This window comes from Scyliorhinus torazame, chromosome 9 (assembly GCF_047496885.1).
Source record: "Scyliorhinus torazame isolate Kashiwa2021f chromosome 9, sScyTor2.1, whole genome shotgun sequence".
Taxonomy (NCBI): Eukaryota; Metazoa; Chordata; class Chondrichthyes; order Carcharhiniformes; family Scyliorhinidae; genus Scyliorhinus; species Scyliorhinus torazame.
In genome coordinates, this window is record NC_092715.1 from 67,496,218 (window position 1) to 67,512,651 (window position 16,434).

A 16,434-nucleotide genomic window follows, 5' to 3' on the forward strand; every position below is an offset into this window, starting at 1 on the left:
AATCCAGCGGTATTGTGGAACGTATGAATCGGACCCTGAAAGCGACTATTAGGAAAATGGTGCAAAGCATAACACCACATGGGACACAGTTCTCCCATACGCCCTCATGTTCATTAGGAACACAGTATCAAGTTCCACAGGATTCACCCACCACACCCTCATGACCGGAAGGAACTGAATATTTATTAGGACTTGATTTGGCCAGCCCCACAGTCACCGCCCTCACCCACGAAAAAGCAGTCTAACAACTCACGGAAAATATTACAGCAGCCCAGCTCGCTGCAGCTGTCCAACTAGGCGCTAGGAAAAAGCAGAGTAAGGCCTGCTTTGATAAAACGGTCCATCCAGTAGAGTATACAGTCGATCAGCAAGTGATGGTTTCCCTGTATAATCCCAGTTCGTTTCTCACCCCTGAATTTGCAGGACCCTACTCCATTACGGATAAAGTGAGCCCCTCTGTGTACAAAATAATGTACCCCAATGGAAAAACAGGTTGGTTCCATGTCAACCAGCTTAAAGTTTATGGAACCCAATGTAGCTACTCCCACCATGTCTCCCTAGCAATGGCAGACGATTCCGCCCGCCCATCAAGAACTTCGACCAGCACCCCCCTCCCCCCCCCCCCCCCCTCCAGCCAGGTCAGCACATCCACGCCCACAGACCTGACCTTGTCTCCGCCCACAGGAACGCCTTTCCACCTTGAGCTTGATTTGGACAACAGCGACAGCCCCTGTACCACGACATGTTTGGCCCCCTGTACCCCCTTTCACTGCCACAGCCAGAGCAACCACCACCGCCTGACAACAGAAATGTGCCCATTGCAGCTACCGCCACTCATGACAAACGAACCCCCCATTGGCACCGCGACAACTCTTGTCGATTAGAAAGGAATGACTATTCGGATCCCATGACGGCCCACGTGGCCACGGCACAGAAACAACAGACACGAGTTTGGCAACCGGGAGATGGTGATGACTCAGACTCCTGTTACGGTAACCCTTTCGCGCCGCTTTTTGATACGGAACCCTGAGGTGTCCAGATGATGAGAAAAAGGAACCGCATGTGAATTACGGTGTCCTATTTCCTGATGGAATCTGCACGCTTTTTTTCTTTCTTATTGCTACATGGTTTTAATTAATGTCGGCCAGTTACAAAATTTCTTGATAGTCATGGTTACTCTGCTGATGCCATTTACTGCCCGATGACCAATATGTTACAAATTCTTTCCGCTCATTCGGTCACCCAGGTAGGGAGTAACGGCACTAATCCCGGCCCTGCCTGAGGACCCCCAATGCATCCGGTCAGCCAAGCTCGGGTAATGGAGCAACAGCCGTCACGGAGAATCCCACCCATTCTTGCCCTGCCGCAGCCCACACACACCACATGCTTCGATCACTTCAAGAAATCTGGATTGGTTTTTTTATACTCCTTACTGTCCTTGGCAGGTCTTTGTTTCCCCTTATCTGCTCTTTAGTGTGGTTTAAAGAATGCCTTTTGCCACAGCCTGGACACTCAACTCTTTACCTTCTGCGACTCTTTGGTCGCTACCCTAACTGCTATTTACATGTTTGACACACATGGTTGTTACACATTTGCTGCTATATGTGAACAACCTCTGAACCCTGGACGAGAAATTGTCCGCCCACTCACGGCATCGGTCACAAGCTGCGGGATTCCTTGCACTCAAACAACATTTTTTTTTCCGGATGTCTTGTCTCTAAAATGGTTATTTCAAAAAGAAAAATGAGGGAGTCACACGTGGTGACGATTCTAATGGGTAATTGAAGTTGAAGAGAGAAAGACAAACAAAACAAGATGGTAACCAACGATAATAACATGATGCTGCACCCTCAGGAATATACGAAGAACAAAAAGACAAGATGAAGACAGGACTGAAGACCTCCATTGTGATCATCGCTGGACTCCTACAACTGCACGCGTTGACAGCTTTTGTACCTCACACCACACTGGCCCCAGACATGACCATACAATATGAGACGCCTAGCCCGGACACCACACCTCACATGAAAATAAACACTGATACCCCCACATGGTGCAAAAACATTGTAAAATGGTATACCCTTTCCTATACAGGAGAAGCCCTTTTGGTAATAGCAATACTCTGCAGTGTCGTTCAGACACTTAAGACTCCGCAAATGGCGAAGGAGAGCCTCCCGCTCCCTGATATACACACTCCGAGCCACTTTCCTTGGAATCCAACAAACCTTTTAAACCTTTTTCAGTGACAAAATAAAATGATTGAACTTCTTCTATGACTGGAATAGATTAAGTAGAGATGTGAGGCTGCTGTTTATTTCTTTAAAATTTTATATTGTACATAAGTTCCTTTTTGATATTTGCCAGCAGCTTGAGAGTAGCTTAGGTAATGATAGTTAGAGGTTCCCTTGTGTAAATAAGTTAAATGTGTAATGATTAAATGTTTTATAGTGGCCCCTTAGAGTTTATGAATTTAAGATGTGTTGATATAATTAGGTAAATGCTCCAAAAACATAGGACAGAGTAGTGTAGAACCTGTCCTTGGCCAAGGGTAACCGGCGCACCAAGGACGGATGAGGATCAACAGTGTGATCCACCACGCTTCGCGTTCAGGATCAAAAGGATGGGTTGTAGCCATCTGGGATGGCCACTTACAAAGGATCCCGGGAAATATGGTCAACCCGGGACTCAGACGCTCAGAGCTTATGTATATTGGCAACTCAGTTAACTAGACTCTATCGAAACCCCGAGCTACTTTGCATTCTAATGGCCCACTTCCCCAGAACAAAAGACCTGTACTCAGGTAACAGATACAGAAACAGACTCATCGGCGACAATCCCTTTGCTCAGGGAGCCCAAAACGCCAAGGTCAATGACCGCTCAGGACATGCCCCGCCATCAAGGCACCCGCCCCTTTATTGGCCAAAATCGAAGGCAGTAATCGAAGCCTCCCGAATTATTGGGTCCAAAGATAAGGACCGGCCAAAAGAGCGCGAAACCCCAGAAGGATAAAGAGAGACACTGCCATGTGCTCAGTCTCTCTTGGCCCCGCCTACGCCTAAAAACAAGTGTAGCATCACGACCAGAAGACAAGTTCAAGACCAACGATCGCTACCAGACGGATGAGCCCAGCAGAATCGAAGTCACTTCTCCAGACCCAGCCACGCAAGATCCGAACAAAGGCCTTGTTCCTCTGCATAAATCCGGGTGCCTGAAGTTAAGTACAGGTTGTTATAGTGTTGGTGTAATTTAGCTTGAAGTGTTTTATGTTGCATGTCAAAGTAATTCTGCTGTGTAAATAAACTATCATTGAACTTGAAATAACTAACTAGTTGTTTGGTCTTTGATCAATATCCGGTAAAACCTTGTGGTGGTATCATTTGATACCTGGTGACTCTGAAAAGCAACTTCATCACTAATAACTGTCATATCAGTATCCAGTTAAAAAGAGCAATATTATTGGCGTCTCTGGTGTAAATTGGCAACACAGCCCATACTTCGCTTCCAGCTCCTTCAATCCTGCAAACTGACCCCGAAGAAACAAATCTTTTAGTGTCTTAATCTCCTTCTCCCTTTTCCGAAAATTTCCATCCCACCTCCCTGGCTCAAATCTGTGGTTGAGGTTATGCACTTTGGAAGGAGGAATTTAAGCATAGACTATTTACTAAATGGGGAAATGCTTGGGAAATCTTGGTCATGATTCTCTTAAGGTTAACGTGCAGGTTCAGTCGGCAGTTAAGGCGGCAACTGCAATGTTAGCATTCATGTCGAGAGGGCTAGCATACAAGACCAGGGATGTACTGCTGAGGCTGTACAAGGCTCTGGTCAGACCCCATTTGGAGTATTGTGAGCAGTTTTGGGCCCCATATCTAAAGAAGGATGGATGGGGTCCAGAGGAGGTTCACAAGAATGATCCCTGGAAGGGAGAACATTTTGTATGAGGAACGGTTATACTGGGTCTGTACTCGGAGTTTAGAAGGATGAGGTGAGATCTTATTGAAACTTACAGGATACTGTGAGGCCTGGATAGAGTGGATGTGGAGAGGATGTTTCCACTTGTAGGAAAAACTAGAACCAGAGGACACCATATCAGACTAAAGGGATGATCCTTTAAAACAGAGATGAGGAGGAATTTCTTCAGCCAGAGGGTGGGGAATCTGTGGAACTCTTTGCCGCAGAATGCTGTGGAGGCCACATCACTGAGTGTCTTTTAGACAGAGATAGATAGGTTCTTGATTAATAAGGGGATCAGGGGTTATGGGGAGAAGGCAGGAGAATGGGGCTAAGAAAATTACAGTCATGATTGAATGGCGGTGCAGAGTCGATGGGCCGAGTGGCCTAATACTGCTCCCGTGTCTTATGGACACAGAGAGGAGCTACTGTGGGCTGCCAGGGCCCGGGGGGGGGGGTGACGGGTGAACAGGCCGAGTGACACCCCCACGGGACTGCGGCGGCATCCAGCCACAAACCACCAATAGCGCAGCCTGCAAGTCAGCCATCTTGCTGCGCACCCACTTTAGTCCCTGGCTCTGCAGAGTGACACCAGCCGTTTAGGTCCCCCAAGCCCCACACTCCACCCTCTGCCATATCCCCTCCACCCGGCCGCCACCCGCCAGGGCACACCCAGGGCAGTGCCCACAGTAGCCTCTACAGGGGTGCGGGACGGGAGCCGCCGAGTGTACCCCTGACAAGGGCAGTACCAGCCGACAGTACTCCTGGCATCAGGGACAGGCACCAGAGCCAGAAGCCTGCCTGCTTCTGGTGCCTGCCGCCGACAAGGCCAGGGGTGTGGGGGGGGGGGGGGAAAGAGAGAAAAGTGGGGGTAGAGCCCGCAGTGCCAACTGGGGCCACCATGTAGCCCGTTGAACCCGGTTGGGCACGGGGTTATGCACCATGATAACATGTGGGGCAGCACGCTAGCATTGTGGATAGCACAATTGCTTCACAGCTCCAGGGTCCCAGGTTCGATTCCGGCTTGGGTCACCGACGTGCGGAATCTGCACATCCTCCCCGTGTGTGCGTGGGTTTCCTCCGGGTGCTCCGGTTTCCTCCCACAGTCCAAAGATGTGCAGGTTAGGTGGATTGGCCGTGATAAATTGCCCTTAGTGTCCAAATTGCCCTTAGTGTTGGGTGGGGTTGCTGGGTTGTGGGGATAGGGTGGAGGTGTTGACCTTGGATAGGGTGCTCTTTCAAAGAGCCGGTGCAGACTCGATGGGCCGAATGGCCTCCTTCTGCACTGTAAATTCTATGATGTCGGCCTTCCACCCCCTGCAGACAATGGATTTGGAATTCAACCAGCAATGGGAGCCTTCCTGCTAGTTGCTGCAGCCTGGGGAATGCCCTGCGGTTGTACGAGCTGGAGTTTCTTGAGGAGAAGGAGGTTGCAGCAGAGAAGTGTGCATCAGCGGAGCAGGCAGCAGAGGAACAGGTGGCAGCCGCCCAGGATGGAAAGCCAGCCTCCAACAGGACAAGGAAGAAGAGGTGCCAAGGAAGCGCCTTGTGTGGACCGGGCAGGCCGAAGACTTCGTCTGAGCAGAGAGACAGTGCGACATATCTGCCAGATGATGGCACACCTGGCACCACAGGAGCATGGGGGGTCAAGGTGACGGTCGCCTGAACCTTTATGCCACATCCTTCCAGGCGCCGAGTGGGGACCTGTCCGGAATCTCTCAGACCTCGGTGCACAGGTGCATCTGCGTCATCATGGAGGCCCAATATGCCCAGGCGCCTCAATTTCAATATGGACCGAGCCCACCAGGATGCCCGGGTAGCGGGGTTCGCCACCATCGATGGGATTCCCCGGGTCAAGGGGGTGATCGACGGGATGCATGTCCCCCTACAAGCACCTGCAGATGACAGGCTGCTCTACACCAACCGAAAGGGGTTCCACTCAATGAACGTGCAGCTGATATGTGATCATCAGCTGCGCATCATTCACTTCTGCGCCGATACCCGGGCAGTGTGCCCGATGCCTTTATCCTGGCACACTCGACGATTCCTGACATGTTTGAGATACCCCCCCCCCCGGCTGGGGGGTTGGCTCCTGGGTGACAGGGGTTATCCACTGCAGTCATAGCTGATGATGCCACAGACCGGTGCCGAGACCCACTACAACAGCCAGGAATGTGATCGAGCAGTGTTTTGGCCTCCTGAAAATGCAGTTCAGGTACTTCCACTACGACGCAAGAGGGTTGCCCACATCATGGCGGTCTGCTGCGTCCTCCACAACATCGCGCAGCAGAGTGGCGATGTGCTGGAGGAGGGGGTAGAACATCAGGCCTCGCCTTATGAGGAGGATGCGAGGGAGGGCGAGGATGGGCAGGTTATGGGGCACAGGAGGCCACTCAACTTGTGCGTAGGATGCTCTGATCGCCTCCAGGTTCACCAACTTGGGTTGTGGGGGGGTGGGGGGGGGGGTGGGGCACAGACACCACATCCCACCCACTCACTCCCCACCGGCCACCCCACCACCTGTAACCCCCTCAGTGATACATACCTGCCACACTACGGGGTGTGGGCCCTGGGTTGGCAGGAACAGCAGGTCTGGTCCATGGGGTGGAGGATGACGACAACCCGCTCTGCGATGAGCTCTCGTGCTCCACATCGTCTGACAATGTCTGATTCATGCCCACGGTAGCACTTTGCACCATCCACCTGGGTGATCCCTGTATGTGAGCTGGCCATTCTATCACACGGTTCCCTGAGGCTCCCCCGCCACCTGGCACTGCCAATCCTGGAGGCCTGCTCTGGTCTCGACCAGGGTCCACACGCTCATGGCCATGGGGCACAGGGAGTGGACCGTCTCTATCTGGGACTATGCCACCACCTTCTGGGTTTGTGTCACATCAGCCAGTGACTGCTTCATCTCCCTCTGGGACTGGGCTACCTGTCTCTGGGCTACGTCGGCCAGTGCCTGGGCAATGCCATTTACGTTCGCAGCCATGGCCTGCTGTGACTGGGCCATGCTCAAGAGCGCCGTTGCAATGACCACGTGGCTCTGGCACATCGTGGCCTGTGAGACAGCAACCCTGCCCTGGGCTTTAAGCAGCCCCCGCACAGAATGCCCCAGGACTGGGACATGCTGATCCATAGCCAAAACCGTTCCGCCCCCCCCCCCCCCGCCCCATGCCCCCATCATGGCCGCCATCCGTGCAGTGTTGGCTTGGGTGCACCACCTCCTGCTGTTGCACGCAGTTAGACTCCGCCAACTGCACCTGCAGGTACTGGATGCTCGCCTACAATCCCTCATGTAGTCCCTGCCATCCGAGCTGCTCGACTCAAGGGGGCGCCTACGGTTGTGGCACTGGCTGGGCGGGGGGCACCTGATGGACCTGCTCATCACCAGCAGGCCCTGCAAGACACAAGACAAGACGCATGACTAGACTGGGGGGGGGGGGGGGGAGGTTGGGGTAGTGTGAGGGTGAGAATGGTGTGGGGATGAGAGTGGTGTGGGGACGAGGTTTGGGGGGGGGGGGGGGGAGAAGGGGGGACATTGACACACGTGATGGGGAACCGCAACTAAGCAGGGTCTCACTTGCTTGCCTGCAACTGAACTCCACCTCTGCAACCTCCCTTTCCTCTGGGTCGCCAACCACGGCCTTCTGTTCAGCCACTCAGTGCATTTTTTTGCGGCACTGCTGGCCGGTAGGGACAACTTTGCCCACGGTGCTAACCGCCTCTGCCACCTGCGCCCATGCACGGCAAACAGCGCCAGCTGGCAGCCACCTTCCCGGGCCGGGGGGTACAGGGTCATCCTCCTCTCCTCCACAGCGCCCAGAGGGTCTCAAGTTCTGCGTCCACGAACATTGAGGTTGCTCTCCTAGCTGCCACCTTGTTGGCTGAGATGGTGTGTGGGGAGTGAAGTGTGTATATGCGGCTGCAGCTTGTCAATCGTGAAATCGGCAAATCCGGCACCGTTTCTCATTAGAATCGATTGTATTCCACGTGGAGCCGGTGCTAGCTCCTCAACAGTAGCAGAATCAGTCCAGGTGTGGTGCCAGTTTTGCTGTCGTGAATGTCCATGAATTCGACATCGGAGTCAACACTTTGCGAATGCCGCCCCAAATTTGCAGCACCATCTGCAGACACAGAACTGTAAAACAAGACCGACGATGTCTGGTACAGATAAAGTGTATTGGGGTGTTTCATTATGCTGTTTTTGTTGGCATAATATCACCTATAGCAAAATGCACAGGTCAATTCAAGATCATAAAGCATGTTTACCAAACATCACCTGCAAATTCCAATGCTTCGTGACAGACAACTGCTGAAGTGGCTGTGGCCAGAAAGCATCCTCCTCCATATATTCTCGCTGTGCTCCCAGATTTAACTATTCTGAACTGTGGAGTGGAACATTACAAAGACTAAAACTAGTCTCATAATTCCAAAGGTTTGCTGCGCTTACTCATGAGAACACATATCATCCCCATTTTGAACAGGTCTGTCCAACTTTTGATCCTTCCCTAGCACAGTGATCACGATCCCAACTGGAAAGCAAAGCACCCATTTATTCCCAGTTTCAACTAATCCCCACAAACCAAGCTAATTTCCTCAATCCTCAGATCCATGTTATTCCAAGTGTAAGTGTAGTCATGCCAAGAAACACTGATCTATTGATAGGCTATTCCTGCAATCAAAATGCACAGTGGCATCATAAAATGTCGGGTTGCACACAAGAAAATTCAATTTTTTAAAAAAAGCTTCAAACCAAAGAAATTATCCTTGGGTCCCATATTCCTGCATAAAATCTGTGGACTATTCACTGGAAAGATTAACACACGATTAATGGGAGGGAAATTTAGTTTTTTAGGTTAGCATTTTAGTTCTGCTGTCTTAGCCCCATAATCTTAATGAACATCTCTTCTGTAATCCAGCCTCCTGACCTGACAAATTCCCCAGCTGAAAGGCAACCTGCTCCTTTTCTCTTCCCATGCTCTTCAAATTATACCGTTGCGATTCTTACCAGGATGAATGCCATGTAGTTAAAAGCTGCAAATAATAAAAACAATATTTCTACCTTCTGCGATCTTCATCTTCATTTTTTTCTTTACCATACCCATTACCACTCTCTTTGGCTGTTGTATCATGACATCTTTTGTTATTTAATCTCCCCTGCCCTCAACCCTAACACAGACCTCTTTTATGCTTCCTGACCCCTCCCTGCTCCCACTAGCTTAAAACCAGTTCTGATGAAAGTTCATCCTGACTTGAAAAGTTAACTCTATTTCTCCCCTCAGATGCTGTCTAACCTGCCAAGTATTTCCACCATTTTTTGTTTTTAACACAAGTATTTTTGTGAAACTGGACAAAACCAAATGCCACCACATCAATCAAGAACCTGAAAGAAATACTTTATTTTTTTATATATATATATATAGCACAACACTTGTTTATAGTTGTGTGCCTTTTCAGAAATATATTATAAAGATATGAATAGTAATCTTTCTACACAAACTTAATGAGCTAACAAAATATATTAATATAAAATAAAGTCTTCTAAAATTCTTTTTGTACCTTACAGGATTTTTAAAAGTGTCCGAATTATGATTTTGACATCAAAATATCTATTGCACTTAGTAGAAAAGTGCATTTCATGATTCCATATTTATTTCAATTTAGTCCATAAAAATAATTATATATTGCCTGTAATAGTTATATCTTACTCATCTAAATTGAGTGGCTTAGATATCTGTGGAACAATTCTTCAACAAATTGATAAAAGCAAAGATCACTGGTTGAGTAGAATATACTAAATATATAATCAAAGTGCTTTAAAGCATGTACTGTACACTGTGCCTTAAAACACTATCAGTTCTCGGTAATATAAAATCAACAATTTGTTTTATTAGCTTATTTATTTTAAAAATCTATCAATGGTGTTTTTGGAACCAGAACATCGTGCTTTCTTGGTTGTTGGCTGCTGGGCTGTGGATCCAATCCTGAAAACAAATTTAGAAAGAAATTAATCATAGATTATCATAGAATTCACAGTGCAGAAGGAGGCCATTTGGCCCATCAAGTCTGCACCGGCTCTTGGAAAGAGCACCCTACCCAAGGTCAACATCTCCACCCTATCCCCATAACCCCACCCAACACTAAGGGCAATTTTGGACACTATGGGCAATTTATCATGGCCAATCCACCTAACCTGCACATCTTTGGACTGTGGGAGGAAACCGGAGCACCCGGAGGAAACCCACACACACACGGGGAGGATGTGCAGACTCCGCACAGACAGTGACCCAAGCTGGAATCGAACCTGGGACCTGGAGCTGTGAAGCAATTGTGCTTTCCAGAATGCTACCGTGCTGCCCCAAATAATTCTTGTGCAAATAACCAAACAGTAAGAATTAAGTTCAGGTGACTCCTCAGTTTGTTAGGATTTACACATGGGTGAATGGAATGGAAAGGTGATGTTTTCTTCTGAACGTTTAGTTTGAGGGTAGTGATGGAAGGATAAAAACTGATTACCTACCCAACAGATCAGGATTAGTGAGGTTAGAGGTAAAGGAGAAGACAACAGCCAGGTTTAATTTCTGTCACATTTCTTTGTATAGCAAATTTCTAACCGTGCCCAGGTTCAGTGAGCCATAAATCATGAAATCAGATGTTTCTTCACAGACAGTTAAGCCCCGGAACACACGTGCACATCATCCAGCGATTAGAAAACACGTTTTATATTGTGCGAGTGTCTTTGACTTGTGATGCATGGGTCTCACTCAATCAGCAGGAACACCAAGAATAAACTTAGCAGATTTTTATAAAAGGGTCTCTCCATCTGCTAACTTTTAGAAATTAAGTAAGTTCATCTTTGGTATTGCAGCCAACTGTGACCCACATATCACTTCTCAGGCTACTTTCCAACAGTCTTAGATCATATTCATAGAAAAAAAGTTTCCGTAAGAATATTTACATTTCTCTTCATCTGAAACTTGCAACCAAGAACAATCCTTCCTTACTCGAGTATTGCTGAAAAAAAAGACATTGGGTGCGATTCTCCGGCTTTGTTGCTCTCTCGCTCAAGCTGAATGAGGCTGGTGAATAGAGGGCGAGGCGGAAAACACAAACCGAGCCAGGCACCAAACCGTTTGCGGTGGAACCGGCCTGCTACGTAGGTGAAATCGGGATCCCATCGTAGCGTGGAGAGGAACCAATAACCAATTATTACCACAAGCCCTATTTCCATACAAATAACGGGAGCCACCCCACATCTAAGAGCTTCCCATTGTTCAGCGGCCTCCCTAGCAAGTGCTCACACTGGCGCCGATTAGTACACCTTTTGAAAAACGTGACTGGAGGATGGGCTGCTGCGGGGAGCCAAGGAGGGTAGCAGCCATCTTTGCCTACAGGCAGTGCGCCCAGGGGCACTGGGCTCTGCCCCTTTGCTTGGGTAGGGTGGAGCAACTGAGGGGTGCAGCCCCGGTTGGAGGTTGGCCACCATGGTGGGCTGTGGGTATCGTGGCTGGGTGGGCCTGCAGGGTGGTGGAAGTTGGAGGGGGGTGGGGGGGGGGGGGAGTGATCCCGTGGGTGGGCGTGGCATGTAGGGCTCATTGCCTAGCATCCCAATTACACACTGATGCATGGACTCGGTGCTTGAACACTGCGGGAGGCAGCACCACAGACACAACAGCCAACATTTGATCATCCAAGGGATGGGCTCCAGTCTCATGACCGTGGTGTGTGTGAGCAGGACATGTTGGGTGGTGGTGGGGGGCATGGGATTGGTGGTCGGCCCGCATTGCGGAATAAAGAGCACACTGGTTGTGGTGAGGGTATTTTAATATTCCTCGTACAAGTGTACATCACTGCCCACTATCCTGATGGTGCCGCCCCACTATCCCCAATCTCCCTCCCTTTCCCCCCCAAAGCCCTCTCCCCGCAACACACACTCCACTCCTTACGCCCCAACTACCTTCGTCCCCCACCCCACTCAGTGATACTCGATGTGCTTGACCTTCCTTGCTCTACTGCTGCATGAGGCAGCCAGCTGCTTACCACATCCTGTGGCCTTCGGCACCTCAGACATGTATCCTCAAGAGGCTCTGGGGCTGGAAGGCCCCGACGCACTTGTCGGCGACACATGCTTAGCCGTGACACCCTGTTCCAGGTGCTGGCTGTGAGATGCGGTCTCATCAGAGGGGTGGAATTCAGGGGAGCTGGTGGACACCATCACCAGTCCATAGGCTGGGTCTGGGTTGTCATCCAACGCCCCCCTCCTGGTTGGTGCCCAGAGGGACCTGGGGTTCACCTCGGGATGGATGGGCAGCTGGTTTGAGCCCCGGCTGCCCCTTATCATCTGGCTCTGCCAACCCTGGCGGCTCCCCAATGTCTGCACCATGATGTCAACGCCCTGAGCGATTCTGGTCAGTGATTGAACCATGCTCTGCAGTGACTCGCCAATGCCCACCTGTGACTGGGACAAACTCCGCAGCACCTCAGCGATTCCTATCTGAGAGCGGGACATATCCCACAGCACCTCATCAAGGTCAGCCTGGTACTTGGTCACGTCTCCCATCGAGTCGGACAGTCTACTGAGGACCTCAGCCATGGCCATCACCTACTGCGCAACGTCTTGGACACCTTCACTCATGCTGCCGTCCTTGTACACCAGGCTCTCCACTGTGGTCGCCACCCTAGCAGTGTTGGCCTCGATGCCACACATTGCTGGCGACATAGATCATAGAATCCCTACAGTGCAGAAGGAGGCCATTCAGCTCTTTGAGCCTGCACGGCCCTTGGAAAGAGCGCTCTACCTAAGCCCATGCCTCCACCCTATCCCCGAACCCAACCTAACTTTTGGACACTAAGGGGCAATTAGCATGGCCAATCCACCTAACCTGCATTTCTTTAGACTGTGGGAGGAAGCCAGAGCACCCAGAGGCAACCCACGCAGACACAGGGAGAAAGTGCCAACTCCACACAGACAGTCACCCAAGGCCGGAATTGAGCCCGGGTCCCTGGAGCTGAGACAGCAGTGCTGACCACTTTGCCTCCTCGCTCGTAACCTCTGGGACTCCTCCAATCAGCTATGGAATGTCGCTGACATCTCCCTCTGGATGTCCCGGCTGCTTCGTAATGCCTCCATCAGCTCCAGGTAAACCTGTTCCAGAGGTTCAGCATCTGGTTGGGACCCAGCTTCGACCTGGGATGCAGCAGCCTTCAGACTGCTGTCTCGCCTGGGCGTTGCTACCTCCACCTGATGTGCATCAGAGACTGTGTGGTGCTCACCAGATTGTGCCACCGAAGCCTGTCCACTAACGTTCCCACCAAGGTGCCTATATCTGCCCTGGTGGAGGGTGGGGGTGACACCTGTGACGCGTTGATTGTGGCATCCTCAGAGCTCTCATCCGATGTGGACTCATGGCAGGCAGGGGAGGGGGCCACGCTGGACGGGCCAGTGCCATCGGCTGGGGGACCTGTGGGAAAATGAACACGTAGTCAGTGGGAGGTATGGGTCAGTGTGTATGACAATAACAACTCATGTGTGACAGTCCACCTGGATGGGGCCAAGTGGATCCTCACCTCTGCGGCATGCGACGATCCCTGCAAGGTTGGGGTGAAGGGAGGATGGGGTGGCAGGGGGCTAGTCACGCACGTGCGCGGGGGGATGGGGGGGTGTAGCGGGGGAATGTCAACTCACACGTGCTGCCCAGTGTAGGTCATTGGACCTTCTTGCGGCACTGGAGCCCAATCCTCCTCGTCACGCTGTCACTTCATCCCAGGCGGCACTGGCTGCCATGTGACTCACCCGCTGGGACACCCGGGGAACAGGATATCCCTCCTGGACTCCACCGCATCTAGGAGTCTCCCAAGGTCAGCGTCTCCAAACCTTGGGCCCAGTTGTCTCAGCGCCATGGCTACGAACTGAATGGGGTTGGTTGTGCACGTGATGTTTAAGTGCTGCTCGACCTTGCTTAGCGGGGGGCTGGAGGGTGCTGGCAATCGCTGTCCTGGCGAGCCTTCATTTATGGCGAGACGCATCGTTAAGTGGACCAATTAACGTTGAGTAGTGTTGCCGGCCTCGCTGGGCCGAGCGCAGGAAGCTCGCGGAAGTTCCCGCTCGCTTCCACAGAAATCTTTTGGGAGAATCGCAGCCAAACTATCAAAGCTTTTTGCCTGGCACTCATCAGGACAGTTATCAAGATAAACTAACTAGTAGCAGGAACAACAGTGCATATTGCATGAGAAGAGAGTATTGATTGCTTGGCAATACAACTCTGATTGGTAGAGGTATTGCCATGGAGAATGCAACAAGCAACAGTTAATTGCCAAGCTTTTGCTCAAAATCAAACCAGGTAGGTTGACTCAGATTGATCAAGACATTGCAATGGGGAATGAACCAAGGAATGGTTGTCCCCCAAGCTTTCATTTATTTGGAAAATGCGCAATGTATAAACATGCTTCTTCTGTCTGCAAAGGAGAGGGCTGTGTGTGTAAAGATATGTGGCTTCTAGCATGCATATGTGAGCCACACTACAAGCCTGACTGATAATCTAAACTTGCTTTCAGTGTAATTCTTCGCACAATCAGGATTGTTCAGCAGATGCTGTCCAATCACAGAATTACATCTAGTGTTAGCCACGGTGTTTTAAGTTTTGCTTGCACGGGCTGGTTGGGTATGATCAATACTTTGCCTGTTATGAACAGCTGAAGGGACGTGCTGTTTGATATGACCCATCAGTCTTTGGGATGTACTGCCTACAAACTTGGCATCACATTTGCACTGAAACTCATATGCCACATTTATTCACTTGTATGATGGGTAGAGTGTGTCTTTTCGGCTTGACAGCAGCATCCCCTTCGTGGACAGAACCACTCGTGCTACTACTACCTTTGTGTTCCTTACACATCTTAATGGGCTCCATCCTGCATTCAAATTCACCTTTGAAATGGAACAGTTAAGTAAGCTCACTTCTCTTACCGTGCTAGAACATAGAACATACAGTGCAGAAGGAGGCCATTCGGCTCATCGAGTCTGCACTGACCCATTTAAGCCCACACTTCCACCCTATCCCCGTAACCCAATAACCCCTCCTAACCTTTTTCATCATTATGGGCAATTTATCATGGCCAATCCACCTAACCTGCACGTCTTTGGACTGTGGGAGGAAACCGGAGCACCCGGAGGAAACCCATGCAGACACGGGGAGAACGTGCAGACTCCGCAGAGACAGTGACCCAACGGGGAATCGAACCTGGGACCCTGGCGCTGTGAAGTCACAGTGCTAGCCACTTGTGCTACCATGCTGCCCGTGCTAGTTGAGAATTTGCCAATGGATTCTTTACCATTGTCTACTGCAATCCACTTTCACTGGTCAATATACATGGTGGGATTCCTACAATTCCACCCATTATAATGCTCACTTATAAGTTTTAAAAAAATATAAATTTAGAATACCCAATTATAATTTTTTTCCAATTAAGGGGCAATTTAGTATGGCCAATTCACTTAACCTGCACATCTTTGGGTTGCGGGGGTGAAACCCACGCAGACACGGGGGTAATGTGCAAACTCCATACAGACATTGACCAGTGGACGGGATCGAACCCAGGTCCTCAGCATTGTAGATAGTGCTAACCACTGTGCCACCCCAAAGCTCACTGTGTAAATTTGATGCTGAAATAGGGAGCACCATAGCCATCCTGTGGGTTAATGGCTACCCTGATCAGATGTTTTTGAGCTGTATATCACACAAACTCATGAACGGGCCTAAGGCTGTCACGTTTGGCTCTGAAAAGTGCCCAGTCTACCTTTGATCACCCTGGTAGGGCGTCTCTTAAATTTGAAGCTAGGCATTGCATACTGACACTATGTAGTAGCAACAAGAATGGTATTCTCCATCAACAGGAAACTGCCGCCAAGCCAAAAAGATATTTTGCCTATCACACAAATGAGTAACGTGGTATATTAATTTCAGTGCCAGTGTGGTGCCAGGAATTTAGGCCCAATGTCCCAATCACTTGCAGATCATATCAAACAGCATGCTCCTTTAGCTGTTCTCAACAGGCAAATGTACTGACCGTACTTCTTAATCTTCTCATGCTGTATTAACTGTTGTTCATTTTAATGTTGGTTTATCTTGCAAGCTACCCTAATGAGTGCAAACTGAAAAGCTTCAATAAGCATTTCTTCTTTTCAGAAATACTCAAGTTCTGTACTACCAAACAACTATCTTTCCATACTATTATTTTTATTTTTTTTAAATAAATTCCTAGTACCCAATTATTTTTTCCAATTAAGGGGCAATTTAGAGTGGCCAATCCATCTACCTTGCACATCTTTTCGGGTTGTGGGGGTGAGACACAGGTAGACATGGGAGAATGTGCAAACTCCTGCGTCCTCGGCGCCGTGAGCACTAACCACTGTGCCACCGTGCTGCCCCATTTCCTTACTATTATGCACCAGACACGACACGGACTCCAATTCTCCCATCCATT

The 16,434-nt window shown here is 50.0% G+C and overlaps 1 protein-coding gene across 2 annotated transcripts in view; it reads right to left on the reverse strand.

The window, feature by feature from the left end:
- Nucleotides 1-9,326: 9,326 nt before the first annotated feature.
- polk (polymerase (DNA directed) kappa) overlaps nucleotides 9,327-16,434 on the reverse strand; it is a 171,245-nt gene continuing 164,137 nt past the window's right edge. For both annotated transcript variants that reach the window (XM_072516053.1, XM_072516054.1), the window contains one exon: nucleotides 9,327-9,935. In XM_072516053.1, coding sequence (XP_072372154.1) covers nucleotides 9,851-9,935 — 85 coding nt within the window. In that variant the 3' untranslated portion in view covers nucleotides 9,327-9,850. The remainder of the gene's footprint in view (nucleotides 9,936-16,434) is intronic.